This window comes from Stegodyphus dumicola, chromosome 6, assembly GCF_044657685.1.
Source record: "Stegodyphus dumicola isolate Sdum_Otavi_A_Nest chromosome 6, ASM4465768v1".
In the NCBI taxonomy this organism is placed as follows: Eukaryota; Metazoa; Arthropoda; class Arachnida; order Araneae; family Eresidae; genus Stegodyphus; species Stegodyphus dumicola.
Window position 1 is genome coordinate 149,156,095 of NC_140773.1, and position 17,848 is coordinate 149,173,942.

At 30.9% G+C, this 17,848-nt stretch overlaps 1 protein-coding gene across 3 annotated transcripts in view; it reads right to left on the bottom strand.

Moving 5' to 3' along the window:
- Positions 1-17,848, bottom strand: part of LOC118198106 (uncharacterized) — a 207,124-nt gene that overhangs the window by 9,128 nt on the left and 180,148 nt on the right. For all 3 annotated transcript variants that reach the window (XM_085818997.1, XM_035369711.2, XM_085818998.1), the window contains 2 exons: positions 15,867-16,073; positions 9,510-9,706 (listed from right to left, as the gene is read on the bottom strand). In XM_085818997.1, the coding sequence (XP_085675123.1) occupies positions 9,510-9,706; positions 15,867-16,073 (404 nt within the window). The remainder of the gene's footprint in view (positions 1-9,509; positions 9,707-15,866; positions 16,074-17,848) is intronic.

A 17,848-nucleotide genomic window follows, 5' to 3' on the forward strand; every position in this document is an offset into this window, starting at 1 on the left:
TTCGGTTTAAATTAGATCTTGTTAGACGTGAATTCTTTCTGTTTTTAATAGAAACAGACCGAATAAATATTTTTTAATAGAAAATTTGTTAGACGTGAATTCTTTCTGTTTTTACCGTTGCAATCACACCAAGATCAGCAGAATTATTAAATCCGCTCAGATTAACTGAAAGATATTTTCCAAAACTTTGCTCAGAAGAGACTGATAAGAAAATGAGATGACGATGCTTCGTTTGTTCACATTCCTGGAAAAATCCTCCAAAACGGCAAATGAGTTATTACGAGTGCAAGGAATGTAACGTAGGACTGTGTGTAGATCCCTGTTTTCAAATTTTTCATACGAAAAGAGAATTTTAAGTAATATATTTAGTTTTCAGATGTATAATGTTAAAAGTCATAAAATGGTGAGTAATGAAAATAAAATGTGTAAAATATGCATTTAAACAAGAAATAAGGTAATTAAAGTATATATAAAAATATCTATAAAGCATAAGCCGTTTAAATACTCTATAGAGCATTATTAAACAATGTGTTGATACTTCGGAAATTTCATGGATTTAGGCTTAATAGCAAAATAGCCCTCGGCCCTGGACAGACACTCGCGTAACACACTGCCGGCCTCCGCGATAAGCGCGCGTTTCCGCTACCCGGCGCGAAGGGGTTAAGTACGCTTAGTTGTTATAGATTTACATGATCACTATTAAATTTTATTAGTCCAAAGGGGCAATTCGCCCTGAAGGACTGTTATTTTCGTTTTGGCATTTTGCATTGTTAGCTATAAATGTCTGATTCACTTTTCGAATTGTTGCCACCAAATATTATCGCCCTGAATTATATTTAAAGAAACTAAATAATGAAGAAGCTACATAAATGTATGTATGTTTCTCGCATTGTGATAAAACAACGGTAACTAGAGCCATCAAATTTTGAATAACGTACATTTCCACCCAAATGTGGGCTGGAAGCCCTAATTTGAATTTGTTTTATTATCTATTTCATATTTTGTAAAACTTTAATGAATTTTTTATTAACAAACTCAACGATTTAAAAAGAGCAATGACAACACTCTATGGGAGGAAAAAACCTTTTTATCTCTAACCTGCAGAACTGTGTATTGGAAACTCTAAAGATATGCTCATTTTAAAATTATTTTGCGATATTGTGTTTGAACTGAATTTTATGGTTTAAGTGCGAAGAACATGATATTTAATAAATAAAGGTAACACACAAAACGTAAATAAAACGCCCCTTTGGAAGTAATTTAAAATCAGATTTTCAGATGTTTTTCAACTTTCAGATTTAAAATTTATTTTTTAAAAACATTCGTTAAAAAAGCACTATTAAATCACAATCTAATAACATTTTCACAGTTTAAAATGCATACAATTTATAACATTGATTCTTAAATGGTACTAGGATAATTACACATTAAAAGCTAGAAAATATTTGTTTTAAAACAACAACACACAACAAAATATTTATGAGTCTTTTTAATTTGAAGCCTTCCCAGACACTTTGGCTTAATTTATATCAATTTTCTTCTCTTTTAAACATCTTTTCTAACAGTTAGAAATCTGTTTCAATACACAAACCAATGTTCCCACTATTTCTGCATGCTTTATCTCCTAACTTGCCAATATGTCTTAACAGTGTACCTAACGAGGTTTTACTTAATGTGGTTAAATAGTCCAAAACCTCTGATAGATGTAAATTATCGCTATATCTAAAAGTAATGTATCATTATGTCTAAAAGTAATGTATAACTATGTCTAAAAGTCACATAAAGGTTTAAATAAACCTGTTATTTAAAAAGATCTTAGAACACACAGGTATGTTCTTATGTTGATAAAATCCACTACAGTTTGTGGTGATGCAATTAAACAGAAACAGTCAAATTCAAACTAAAAATATGGATCACTAGTCAAAGATTACACTATTTAATTTTAATCTAAGCTGTCTCAGTAACTCTACCGTCGTAGCAAATTCAAATGTTACCAACGATAACACAAAGATGAATAATTACAAATTATCAGAGCTGGCAAGAATAAAGCAGCATCCAAGTAAAAGGCAAAAACACTCTGTCTTACAATCCAAAAACCTCAATTTAAAACTATCTGCTTTGCATTATGGTGAGGAAATGGAAAGAGGAAGTTATGGTAAAGTCTAAAATTACATATTTTTGAAGAATAATTTTCTTCCTGTTTATGTATTCAGTTTCTTTCTTCAGTACGTTTCCTCTTTAGAATTTTTGGAATTAATTAAAGATTTCTGTAATTCAAAAAAAAAAAAAAAAAAAAAAAAAAAAATGCATTTAGAATGTAAAGAAAAAGCTGAACATTCAGAATAAATATGAAATTATATATAGTAAGGGCTGGTTTCAGAATCGATGATGCAGCATTTTTGAAATTTAGTGACACACTGAGCAAGAAAATGCAGAGATGGCAAAATGTTTAGATTTTAGGGCAGGCATTGGGAGCAGAATTAAGATGAGCACAAGGCAGCATAATTTAGGAAGGCACTAGGGAGAAAAATTTAGGATCCACAGAGATTGTGTCAGGTGCAAAATGCCTAGTGCCAGCCCTGTGTATGATCCATTAAGACATATGTATAACGTGAATCTTTTAAATTGTCAGTTTTCAATTTCTTTGTTAGTAGAAAAATTCTTTTTTAGAAATGCCTGCCCATGCAAAAAGATTAGAAACATTTTTGATATTTTTCATAGTTGTGTCTAGTAAAAAGTTGAGAAAATAAAGGGAAGATAAACATGTTAAGAAAAATACTTCTAGTATCAGAAGTACAACATTCAAACATTATGTTTCCATTGTTCCTTCAAAAATTCTCCAAAATGTAAGAAATTCATCACAAACTTTCTGTAAAATACATCCATTATGTGTTAATACAATGAAGACATTTTTCTCGAGACTTCTAGAATTGTGGGTCTATAAATCGTGTCTTCAAATCCTTCTAACCTTTCCAAGTTGCTATGTTTAAAATCCTAAAAAATTAGCCCTACCAATTCTGAAACAGGAGGGGGGGGGGAAAAGTGGAAAAGTATAAAATTAATTTTATAGAGAAAACTGGATGCATATTCTGACAATTCTGAGACAATCACACAAGGAAAATTCTCACCATGAAATATTAAAAGGAAGAAATTTTTAATTAATTACATACCTATTTTGCTTTTGCTATGAATTGTTTTGTAAACTGTGCTTTATAGCATTTAGTACCTTGTTTATTTTTCAGATTCAAAATACTGTATAATAAGTTGCCAAAAAGGAAAGTAATGTCACTTTATAATATGATAGCAAAAAAATAAAAATGTTTTATTTTAATGTTATTCCTTAAATATAATTTCAATATATTACCACTATTTTAGTTAAATTTATCAATGTTATAATGTTTTAAAAAAATTGAAAAATTCCTAGATCTCCGAATTAACCATTTTCTATAGAAACTGATCTTAAAAATCGCCAAAATGAAGTCAGCAAATTTAGAGCCGTTTAATAAAAGAATTCACATCCCCAAAAGCGGAAAGTTGTTTAAGAGCTCTTCATTAGAAAAAAATAAAATAATTTTGAAATGCTTATGTTTAAATCCTTGCTCAGAAACTCCAGTAACCCACCCTTATATTAGAAAAGGAACAAATTATAACTCATTCAAAAGATGATCAATCACATTTTTCAGGGAATCGTCAAAAATATTTCTCCAAAATGATAATTCACATTCAAAATAGCAGTCATAAAAACAAGATAGAAATTTCAGATGATTAAAATTAAGGACCTTCGGCATATTTTCTATCAGTTTTTATCTGCAAGATGAAAGCTGCAAAATTCCATTTAAAATACATACAATTCTGCCTTTCAGTTCTCTAAATGTATAACAGATGGCAGCACTAGTATTCATTCATGGAAATGATGTAAAATAAAAATTCTTTACAGGTCTAATTTTGAAGCAGTTTTTTTCCTTAATTTGAATGCAATTTAAATCGTCTGAACAACAACTTTTGGTATTAGAATGAATTTTTTATGTTAGTTTCCCTTTCTAACAAAAATTATTATTTGAATTCATATATATTAATTAAGAATAATTGAAATGAAAAGGTGAGACAAATGCGTCCCACCGCATATGTAGGAACTGCTGCTACTAGATGGCAGCACCATTCAAATATTTTTAAATTCAAGCATCATATTCATTTTATATATGTTGATAATGCAAATTTATATATTTTTATAAATTGCAATAATGTTAAAACTTGAAAAATATTTAGTATTTTTTTCCGAAAGAAATTAAAATATAACTCTGTAACATGAAATCTCATTGAATACTGAATGGATATGCGAGTGTGATTCACCATAGAAAAATATCCTAAGCAGTGGAAAGGAGAGGTGAAATGTAAATAAACATGACAGCCTTCTAAATATCTTCCTTTTCAAACCTGCAGCAACCTGGAGCGAAAATCTTCTCTGTTTCAAATCTATTATGAAATCATTAAAAAATATCTAAAAAGTAGTACAGTGATTTTTTTTTTTGTAAAATATATTTTTTATTTTGCAAATGTGATCAATATTTTCTAGATAATTATTCAAAAACATTTTTTATATCTATATATAATTTTTATATAATTTGGTTGCTAAAACTAGTACTTTTAGATAAGCATGTTAGGAGAATTTACGTACAGGCAAAGATGCCATTTTACTGCTCTAGACGGTGAGACAAGCGGTGACCCACCACGTCATGAATTACCTTAAAGGTCTACCTGTTTTTTAAATAATGAAATAACATTGTATTAGGGGCTAATTATCTATGTGTAAACTTATTTTTTCAAAAAAATTTTTTTTTCATGCACTGAACATCAAAATCAAAAGTTTAAAACTGCCGCCTGTTTATTGTTATTACTACTTCTACTTATTGGAGATGATTATACTGTTTATTATTGGTAAAAAATTACCTTTTCAAAATTGGCAATGGCAACATAAATTCTAAAGATATAATGGTCACGTGTGCTTTATTATTATTATTATAGCAACTTCAATTATTGTCTGCTTTGTAACTTAATTCTCATAAAATAGATGAGTTTATTATTTTTTATTTTTATTTATTTATTTATTTATTTATTTTTTTTGCTACTAGTAGCATTGTCCTCTTAATTTGTAACATTTGGTCCTTCTTCGAGCCACTCTGAGGCTCTCACTACTGAGTTTTGTATACCTTTTAGATGAGTTTTATTTTGCTGTTTAAAAAAAATCAACTGCTTAGAAGTTTTTTCAGCTGCAACTGCATTTTTTTAAGTATAAATTATTGTCTGCTACTTATCAGTTTTGTTTTTATACAAAATGGTGCTTTTAAAGAAGCAATGGATGCAAAGCTATTTTTGTGCTCTTTCAAAAAAAATATTCATATTTTTTATTAAAAATTATTTAAAAATGCTGTGAAAGCCACAGGATTTTTCAGTACTTAAAGCTACCATAATAATATTGTCAAAAAAGAAAGAAAAAAAATTCAAAGTTTTGCATCAAGTGGAAAAATTGTACCAAATACATAACAAAGGAAAAAATGGAATGCTTTGAATGTTGCAAAGATCTTTAATATTAAAAGAAAATCCACCAAGTCAAAGGACAGTTGTAAAATCGTTAAAATGTTTAGTGTCAACTGTAAACAAAGTGATTAATGCTAATTTGAATCTTAAAATGGTAAAAAAACATTGTGAGCATCACCTTTCTCCAAAAATATCCTCAAACATAAAACTTGCTGCAGAACTCAGCATGAGAAACATTTATCTGAACAAAAATAGAAAAATGCTATCACAATAGGTGAATTTTGGATGTATTTAAATGACTGGAATAAAAACAGATTCATTTATTATCATTAAAGAGGGCAAAAATTATTAAAACATGGATCAAAGAACCTAACAAAAGTTTTTCAATGGGATTTATGATTGTCGCTGGTTTGTCATATAATGGCAAATTAAAAATAAAAAGAGTTCAGAAAATGTTAAAAACAACTCCACATATTGGCAGGATATATTTTATAACCAATTTTCAAATATAAAATACCTTCTCTTAATCTACAGTGCCATCAATCAGTGGAACTATATCAAGACAAAGCAAGCAGCCACATACCAAAATCTACTGTTTATTTCCTAAGGAAAATGGAGCCAGAAATGAGTATCTTCACCTATGTCCATACTAAATGTCTTGAAACAAAACCAAACAAAGGATCCACACTAACCATTTCAGATGCTGCTGAAGAATTTGTAACAATAATAGAACTGTAGCAGAAACTGCAGCTAGATTTCTTAAAAATTCTGCTTCAAGATTTGAATAAACTGCATAATGGATATTACTAAAAAGCTAAAACAAGGAATTAGAAGAAATTGATGTTTGTTTAGAGGAATTTGAAGTGTATTATGAAAAAGATGAGTTAAATCATTTAAAACTTTATTACTCAATATTCAAATAGAAGTTCGAGAAATGAACTAAAATTTGATGCTAATTCAGAAGTCAAACAACAAAAATCAGTTCAATTTAATTTAATTGATTCTTTACATGTGTAATTTTGAATTTTTACAGGTCTAATTTTTTTTTAAGGTTCAATTTAATTTAATTAATTTTCAATATTTTCAAATTTTCACAGGATATTTGAAAATATAACGCTGATTTTTGTTGTTTGACTTCCGAATTAGTATTTGTTCAGCGTGTTATTGTGTTTTAATTAAAAGTTGATGGTTCTCATGCCATGAATTAAAATACTCCTAATACTTCTGTTCCCCTAATTCCCCTACCAGAATTCTCTGGTTTGGACAAGGAATGGAGTAATTTCAAAACTACTTTTAATAATCTAATATCTTAAAATCCTCATTTAACAGATTCTCAAAAATGTTTTTATTTACACCATGTGCTCTGAGGTCAAGCAAGGTTAATTCAAACCTCAGGTGACACATATTTAAAGCATTAGAAGACGAATAAAATTAACAAAAAAAAAAAAAAAAAAAACCATTACAAGAAAAATAATTATGACAACAAAAAATAATCATAGATACACATGTTCAAAACATTATAAATTATCTCAAACTTAGAGTTGGTTTAAGAACTTTAAGAAATGCTAGATCATGGGGGAAAAAAAAAAAAAAAAAAGAATATGTGGACAATTATTAGATTTTGATAAAATTTAATTGCCAGACTCCATAACCATCCCTTCATGGATTAATATGTCTCCTCATTAATTTAAGACATTTTTAAGTGACAGAATTTCAAGCATTCAGCAGCTCACTTCAGATGGGGTCATGTACTCACGGAGAGTAATCCAGAAGATAATCTCATGTGGACTGTTCGCTAGAGACATATCATAAAATGAATGTGGTGGCATGGTTCACAGTTTTTACAAGAAACACATCAGCCAGAATAAGACATGACAAGTTCTACAGACAATCATCTAAAAGAATTGTGACCACCTGTGAACACTGTATTTACTTTGATTGTAGATTAGGATATTTTCGACAATCTCATGAACTTGACTAATAATTATATTAATAAGAATTTTAAGTTTTTTCCGTTTCATACATAATACAAGAAACCTAGCTGACAACATAGAGGACCACTAATGTCAGAAGGAATAAAAAGATGTTCTAATTATTAGAGTTCAGTAAATGTTACCTCTTTGGACAACCTCCCTTTAAACTGGACCACACGTCACGTTAAAAACTAAATCAAGATTTCTTAATCCTTTTTAAAATAAAAACAGTCATCAGTGTTGGAAAGCATTTGAGTCAGTCAAGTCTGACCTATAATCAGAAATATCTTACAGTTTTGCAAGCTGGTAGCAAACTAACAAAACTTATGCAATATTATCACAGAAAGTCCTTACACACAGAACTATCAATAAATGTAATCCAGATCCAGAACTCTTAAGACAGGCAAGATAATTTGTTACCATGCTGGCAGAGGAAAACTAAAGTTTCCAACAAGTATGGAAAACATGGCACTGCGATTATATTAACCATCTGTAAAAAAGGGCTAAATGGTAATTTTTCTAAAGATAATGCCTCTCCTGCACTCTTGCATTGTTCAAGGAAGATAATTTATCTCTCTGCAAATGGAAGAAGTAGAAGAAGAACAACTAACAGCTGGTCTGATGGTAAAATTCGTGTGGTGATTGTAAGAATGTCAAGTAGTCCCTTTAAAAGATGCATTTAAAAAATGTACACATTGCCTGTCCAGTGAGACACTGTTGTTTTATGTAGTCTTAAATTTATCAGAACTATTTATTAATCATTTGCTTTGTAGCTTATAAAAAAAAAATTTCTTAATTTTTCTTGCTACTAGTAGCATTGTGTTTCTCTTAATTTGTAACATTTTTAAAACTCAAGCATGAATAAATATAATCATTGAACAGTGATAAAAGATATATTGTCTGTTAAACTCCTATTACGGTCTTAATAACTCAGAGCAAATTAAAGCTACATTGCCCTGTAAGGAGGAGTTATTATTATGTCTGTGAGGGAAACTTGTCAGGTAATCATGCAACTTTGCCACCTCATGTAAATAAGGCTTAAGAGATTTTTCATAGTTTGTGAGCATTAAACAAGAATTTCAACAAGTATCTGGAAGACTAATTTTGATGCAAATATATTGAGAGAAATTTATCTGTCAACAAAAATTCAAATGCTTTAGCGGAATCGTGAATGTATTAGATAAAAAAATTTCATTACCTACATTTTCTGAATCATTTTTTCACTTTCATTATTGAGCTGCATTTATATAAGTATAGCGTACATTTATATACTATACTTACTCAAAAATATGACCCTCTCAAATATCAGACAGACTTATATTTTAGGATAAATTTTAGGAAACAGAAATGTAGCTGAATATTTGATAAATTCAATAAAACTATGGTTTCTTATTAGAACTGATTTGTTTCAGATTTATATTTATGGATTAGAATGAAAGGGAAGCTGCCTAATTAAGCACAACATTTTACTATGATATAGAAAGAAAAATTAGGGAAAATTTATGATACATTATTACATATTTGTTTTCAGGTATACCAGTATAGTAAATGCAGATCTAAACTGGAATTGCTCAACTACATATAGATATTATTTGCATTCAGATATTGGCAGCCACAAGTAGTTTATATGCACAATAATTACTGTATGGTTTATTTAGTTAAATTATTCTAAGTTTAACACTTAAACTCATCACTCTCATTCTGCAATTTCGTTTAATAAAATGCATATTTATAAGATCCTGCCAAATTTTGGAACAAAAATGCAGCAAAAAATGGGGGTCTTATTTTTCAGTAAATGGAGTAGTAAACATGAAAAATAAAAGAAGACTCTAATTATAAAATACAAGTATATCTATTTCAAATAAAAATGAACTTTCAATACACTTAGCTCTGTTACTTGTATACCTTGTAGATTAATAAAATTTAGTATAATTTATATACTTTGTGTTACACAGACATAAATGAATTAAATTATTTGCATAAAATTTCTTGAAGCATTACCTTATTGATGGGTTTGCATAGTAATTTTCTTATTTGCAGATCTCGGCGGGCACATAAAGCCCGCCTGTAAGGGCCAACTTGTTTAAAAATATTAACGCGTTCCTTCTTATTTTGTGATATTGCTACATGAAATGCTGCCAACTGATGTTCCATTACAAATTTCTTCTCTTCTTTTTTCTCTCCATTATCTGCATTTCCTAGAGAAATAAATTTGTACATATACATATATATTTCAATCATGATAAACAAACTGTAATTCTATAAGAGGAATTTTTCTTACTCCTACATAACACATCTATGTAGATGCCCTGACAGTCACCAGACATTTGATAAATTCATAAAAAAAAATGAGCAAGATGTCATAGAAATATATGGTTTGCATTAAGTCAAAATCCAAGTCATGAATTTTGAATTTTCTTAGAAACAGAAAATATCACTTCAAAATTTCATCAGTAGATGGTACTGGAGCATAAGAACTGTTACGTGTGTATGGTTCATAATGGATTGAATGCACACAGAATCGATGACAGCTTAATAAAATTTATTTTTCCAAAAGAATATTTTACAGTTCTGTAACTTTTCACAAAAGTACTCCTTTTCTCAGTATGATAGAGCACAATTAATAGTTACCACTTCAAACTGCTAAGTTTTTTTTTTAAATCTAATGGCAAGCACCTATTAAGCACTAGCCACTCCTAGGCCAGAAGTGGTGGCCATTTTATCGTTGAGGCACCTAATAAGCAACCACCATTGCCTCTTACAAAGAGATGGACAGTTACAACTATACCTTTCCCAGGACTTGAATCCGGGCACTTTGGTACCCCAGTAGGCTTCCCTAACAACTAAACTGTCTGGTTGGTACTACTGAGTTGTTTAACACAATGAGCAAAACCTGCACGGAGATCTCTTTTTGCTCCAAACTAAGCTCTGAACTAAAAATTGAGGACTGATGCTCTTTCCGGTCTTATATAGTTTTCCCCTGACTAGCAATAAATTTCCAGTACCTTCCATTTCTCAAAACTGCTGGAAGGTATACACAGTTATAAATTACATGGGGCTGGATATGGTTAGAGTTAAACAGTAATAGGATCAATTACTGTTATACAGGGATTGGGTTAAAAGGTCGCCAAATGGTCAATAATTTTGGCGATTCTTGGTGATTTCTCAACCAAATTTGCCAACAAAAATTAGTCTCGGTAATCTGATTTTTCCAGTGGAGCTTTGCTCTCTTGTGACATTTCATGTTACATTACACAAGAGATACTATGATTTGACATAATTTCACTAGAATTATTTACAAAAATACAAAATTCATAAGAGAAGTATAGAGATGCAAATGAGAGTAACACTATAAAATAAACTGTTCACCCACAAAACTTCATTTTTTGGCAATTTATATTGATAGATGGTTTCTTAAGGAATTATTACTAAAGTTATTCTACCTAAGCAGGGAACCATCTGTTTCTACTTTATGGCGATTTTGTATACAGAAATAGAAGAAAACATGTTAAGGCCTAATGACCATAACAGCACTAAAAATTGTTATGTGATGCTCTGAGGAAACTGAATATTTGCCTGATTGAGGCCGCACTGACAGACCACTGCTGACCAAATCTCATGCAAACTATATGTCAGCATAGGTGAAATGAAATCATTAGCAATATAGTCAATGAAAAGTTTAGCAGCACTTGAAGAACTACAAGAATTCCACATCTAGCCAAGTTTAATCAGTGAAAAATGTTTGCAGTACTTGGATAACTACAAGAATCCAAGGTCTACCAAGTTTATTAAGAAAGCAAATTTTACATAGTGTGCTGCAATTATATCCCTCAAACTGCAGCAATCACTGCATGACCAGATTCAAAACATCCTCTGGACATAAAATGCACAGTTTTTGGAAGTGCTACTATCCATAATCAGAAGTGGATTTATGAAGTACAAAGTTTATTTCCTCTGAATTTTCAGAGGTCCCTCATCTCATCACCCAATGCATGTTTACAATTACTTCTTAAAACAGAAACTGATTTTGGAGTCCTGTGGAATATAGAGTACCTTGTAACTGTGATTTGCAAGACCTTCTAAATCTGCTTCTGCTAATAATTGTCAAATATGGGTGAAGGACAATGTGCAAGCAATATGTGCAAGCAATATACACAGAAAAGCTATTACATCTCCCATGAACTACTATCTCATGAAGCTTAATAGTATTTGTCATCACTAGCCAATTTGTTTTCTGACAGTCATGTGCTACAAGCAATTGAAAACATGTTCTGTAAAAGGAGAGCATTACAAAAAAAATATTACATACTGAAGTTTCTGGTATACACCAACAACCCATCATCTTTTGCACAATCAAGAAGATGTTATCCACCATAAAGTTGCATCCATACAGCCAGAAATGCTTCCAACATTAGTATGATCATATACTTGCAGAATGTGATTTACTGTGATGGGAGACACAATAAGCACTGAATACTGAAATAAATGTACAGCATTTAAGCAAGCTTTATTCTATTAAACATATCCCAAAAGTTAAACTAACAATGTAGCACCATCCATCAGTATTATAGTGATTGTTTGTTGTCCCGCCCCCAAAAAAAGCACACTTTATGGCATGACTTTTAGCACAAATTGCATCCCTATATCCTAATTTTTCAATCTTCATGAATTAAAAAAAAATTAACAATTTTTGCTGTATTATATATATATACACACACAAGGTATGTTTTTAAGTACCATTTGAAAATAAAAAAGAAACAAGTAGAATTTTCTTGTCAATTTTATTTTTATATGAAAGCCAGTACCTCAATCTATTTTTCTACATAATTTCCACCAATATTAAAGCACTTCTGTATTGTGCAACCAGTTTTTGAATCCCCTCTCCATAGAAGTGTGCCACCTGATTTGCCCGGATTAAATTCCATAGTTATTTAAATTCTCATTTGTGGCCACAACTCACTTGGCACTCCAATCATGCCTATTTCCACATGCACATTTACAATTTTGATACTACTGCGATAGAAGCGAACATAGAAGTTTGCTACAGTGTCATAACAGGATGAAAGTGTAAGCGATACGAGACAGTGTCATAGTAGTAATGTAGAGGAAGATGGGAGGGAGTCAAAGTTTTGGTTTATAATTATTTTGATTGGGCAAGAGATATCTGCATTTAAGTAAGATCGCATGATTAATTTGAATGACGCAGTTTAGACTTGTAGTGCTATTTTTTAGATAGAGAGATGAAGTTCCCAATTTAAATAAAAAATAAAAGAGGTTATAGTCAATTAAATTTAGACATTTACTTTCATATTTTTTATCTTACATATATATAATGCATTATATATATTGCTGCCCTACACATACATATACACACACACACACACATAGATATGTAGTATTTTAATTGTGTAGAAGGAATCTAGTACTTTTAACAGCTTGGAGTCGTCATGGCTGAGGATGGATATTTTGATACATTGCAGCTTGAAGTCTACGTAGTTAGATAGATGGATGCATACACCAAAAACTCCCAGATGTAGCTGTTTCAAAACATAATTTTATTCCATTATAATTCACATCAGATCATTTGTAGACAAAGAATTCAGGTTCAGGTTCAGGTTGTAGTGCAGCAGACACCCATTGTTTAACCATTTACCAAGGGTTAAACAATGTATTGTCCAGCTGCACTATCTCTTTAATTGAACATTTTACTTTTTTTGAAAGAATTTTGACATATTTAATTTTTTACATATGATTACAATATAGTTGTGACATATGGTGCCTTTCATACTCGAGTACATAATGGACGAGGAATTCATCCAATCATACAAGTATTTAAATACAATAATTTTTATGTACACTGATTTTAAAAGTATGATGTAAGCATTTTAGACAGAACAGCATAAGTGGCACAGAGTTGTTTTCAGGGTAGAAGTTACGACACGGAATGACGTAGTTGCTTCGAAGAGTATTTATACTAAGTATGATGCATAAATACAGTTAATCTGTGATTGGTTAATTTTAGGTTGTTATGCAACACGGAAAGATCTCAAATTTAGAAAAACAGATGAACTTAGGAGGGAGAACAACAGATTTAGAATAGTTAATTCTGAGACTGACAACTGTTTCTTAAAGCAGCCATCATATTTTATTTTATCTTACATATAGAGAGAGAGCACACACAGTGTATTCTTATCTGCTCCAATGCTGAGGAAGCAGGTCACTGATAAATGAAAAACACAAATAATACAAAATGTCAGTTTTGGATTATTCAGATTATGCCAACTTGATGGTTCTGTTTCTTAGTGTAGAATTAAGAAATCCTACTCAAAGGAATTACACTTAAGGAAAACCTTAGGAATTAGAAAATTTGCAAAGACACCAGTTAACATATATTTGGATCATGCAGCTGTGGATCATTTATTCCAGAAAAAATTTATATGAAGATTTATTACAAGGACCTTTACACTGCAAGAATTCAACCTAATCATTAAATGTACACAAGAGAAAGAAGATGTAGTGTCTAATGCATTATTAAGAATAAAATTAGATGAGAAGAGGGACAAAATCAAATGCACTATGCTAACAACTAATCCTTGATTCTTGTGAAACTATCTTTTTTGAATTACAAATGAGCAATGAATTTAAAAACATTTATGCTTATCTAAAAGATCCAAACCATTTTGAACATCAGGACATAACAGCCAGAACAGTGAAATAATCAATAATCTCTTATTTTATGCAAAAACAACTAACAAAAATGACTAATTAAGATCGGTTATCCCAGCTAGTTTAAGGTTGAGCATTTTGCAAAATGAATTAATAGGGATTGACTTATTAAGCCCAGATGTGAAGTCAATAGAAATAGATGTTTACTAGTTATCATGGATTATATTTCAAAGTAGGTAAAAATATTTCCCCTCAAAAGAGCCTTTTCAAAAACTGTCAGATTCTTTTGAAAATAAGTTGATTTTAAAATATGGAGCTCCATTAAAAGTAATTTTGGACAATGGCAAACAGACTGTTAGTCAAATTTTTAAGGAACTATCTGCAAGGCATGGCAAATGGCACTTTTCCTTATCAGTCACAGTCAAACACAGTAAAGGGGGGAGGGTAAAAATATAGTTAAGATTATTCGTAGTTATTTGTAAAGAATTGTCACAAGCGTTCAGAATAGCTGTGCCAATAATTTGCCATTTGCTTGGTGGATGACTAAACATGACAGTACCTGGAAGAGACCAGCTGAATTATTTCTTGGCAGGATGTTAATTACCCCTCTAGATAAACTATTTTTCATTCACAAGAGGGCTCTGGAGTTAAAAATGGCAGACATCCCAAAGCTAGTACACGAAGCTATCCATAATTCAGATATTGCAAGAAAGCAAAAATTATATTATGACAAAAACTAAGAAACATTAAGGTGAGAGAGAAAGCATTAAAAGTCAAGTAATCTTTATTATGTGGAACTGAAGACAAAGTCAGAAAATTTTGCCCCAGATCTGAAGGCCTATATGAATTCAATGGATACACGAAGCTGTTATTTATTTATGGAAAGAAATGGAATATAGCTGGTTCAAAATACTGAAAAGTTGGAAAGATATTACTTATGATATGACATGCCTCTTTTAAAAGATAATTTGCAAGAACAACAGCCTCACAGAACTACAGTACCCACAAGGAAAGTTACAGAATTGCCATGAACATCGAAGGTACAAATTTCTGATAGTAAGAGACAGAATACTACAGCTAATAGAAAACAAGATGAAAAAGCCAAGAGTTGAACATTCAAGAGGACAGTTGAAGAAGTAGCAGCGGCCAGAATGGAATTTATCCTGGAGCAAACGTCGACCATGACTGAATTCATTACACCAATTTTTATGGTGCTGCAGGATGGTGCTTAATAATCACTGTATAAAGAATTAAGTTCATTGAAGCATTTTTTTCTTGATAATCCCCACTGAAAGATATGAAAAATAATCGTAAGAAAATGTTCCCAACTAAATTCCATTTTTTGCCAGAGATGAATTTTTCTATTTACTGAAAACAACACAAATCATGCTAAAATGACAAAAGGTTCTGAAGAAGTTATGGTTAAAAATATCAAACTTTTGATTGGAATCATCTGCAGTCACCTAGCAACACTTACTGCTGCCAAGGCCAGAAATATAAATAGCAACCTTTATAACTATTTTTTTGAAGATTACTATCCCAATTTAATTTTATCTAATTGAACAACAGCTGATCTAATAGTGGCATGTTACAAATACTAGAACAAAAAAGAGTGAAATGTAACACTTATACAAATGCCATTTGTATTAATGCTTATAATACATATAACTTAAATTCAAAATAATATTTTACCATCATTTTGTTCTTCTTCTTTAAGCTGCTTTTGGCATATATTAATGATCTTTTCACTCAGTTCAGGTCCAGCTAGAACTTGTGAAAACCCAATTCTTGACAACACATGTGCTGCCTTAAATCTTTGTCTTGCAAAACCAGGAACAAATTGTTTTTTCGTCTCAGTGATCAATGCTGACCAATCTACATCAAGAGCATCAACAGCTTCTATGAAACAAAAAAGAAAATTACTGAACAAACAGAAATGAGAATGCATTCAGTCCTTCATAAATCATGCAAGATTAAATTAACTAAGCAATTTTAAAACAGCTATATACTTTTTCAATCTTCTGAAATATATAATAAGTATATGGCTTCATTTTCTGTGATTTAATTCAAAATTTTAAACAATTATGTTTTGTTACCACTTTAAAGCAGATGAGAAGAAGGACATAGCAAAAGCATAAACTTAGGGTGAGTTAGGTACTTTTCTACTCTGCATCATTTAGGGCATGTCTGGATGCTGCATTTGGGCATGAAGGATGCTGCAACTACATTTCAACATACAATGAACAAACTTTTGATCACTCATAGATCATATGCTGAAGCTTATTCGGATGATGTTATATTTTTGAATAGTTGAACAGATCATTTAAAACATCTTAATGCTGTTTTAAATAGCTTAGATGAAGCAAACTTCATGATTAAACTCCAAAAATTCAGCTTTGATAAACTTCAAGTGAAATTTTTAGGACATATTGTAGGTTTCACCTGATCCTGAAAACGTGTTTGGAATTAAAAACATTTTAGCACCCAATATAAAAAAAAGATGTAAGAAATCTATCATCCTGACCTATTAACGAACTTGTCTCCCAAAATTTGCAGAAATAGCATTTCCTTTGCTTAAGCTTATGAAGAACAAAGCTCCTTATAATGTCAAGTGGACAAAAAGACATTATGATGTTTCAAAGAAACTCAAAAGAAGCTACTTGTGAGCTCCTGATTGTGTTGCTGCAAATTTGTAAACCCCTTTTATTATCTTCCCAGATGTTTCCAACTTAGCTGTTGGAACTTGTCTTGCTCAAATTGAAGAAACTGGAATTGAGTGATCAGTTGCTTATGCGAGCAAGAAATTGACACGGTCCCAAGAAAAATATACTACTAGAAGTGTATGCCATTATCTTCGCTCTATGAAAGTTTGAAATTTACATATATGGATCTCAAGTCCAAGCATTGAGGGACCACAACCTACTGACCTATCTGAAAAAATGCTCATTTCAAAGTGCTCGACTTCAGAGATGGTCCCTGGCCTTGGAAAGGTATAACATCAGTGTCAACTACTGCGATAGAAAAAGTAATTTAAATATTGATGGTCTAAGTCGATTACAAGCTACTCATTCAGAAGACATTTGAACTTTTATCAACAATTCCCTAGAAACATTTTACTTTTAGTTTATATAAAATCCAGTATCACAACCTTGCATTTTAAATATCTCCATTTGCATTTGTATATAATTAATATTAATTTTTTTATATGTTGTTCATTTAGCTGATCTCAGGTAAAGTATTTTTTTTAATCACACTAACTGAGCACCCACTTGAATGGGAGGTGTGATGCAGTATCACACTCTATGGATAGCAAGGACACCAACACTGACAAGACGCAGAGAAAAACAGCAAACCGGATCATGCGGAATGTGTTGAATGGTTTTAAAAAAAAAGAAAGAAAGAAAAGCTTATAAAGCTTATTCAGAGATGTGTACATAGTGTATGTAAAATAGTCATTGTGTTCCATTACCATGAATTAAAATATTAAAAAAAAACACAAATTTATTTTATGAATGATGCCAAATAACTGATGAAAAGAACCTACAATCAATTGTGATGACCAATGATTGTAATTTTCATAAACTTTCATTTCCTGCTATGGATCATGTGACTAGATGAACACTCAATTGGACTCTTCGCATGAGCAATGTAATAACAAATTTATCGCTTTTATA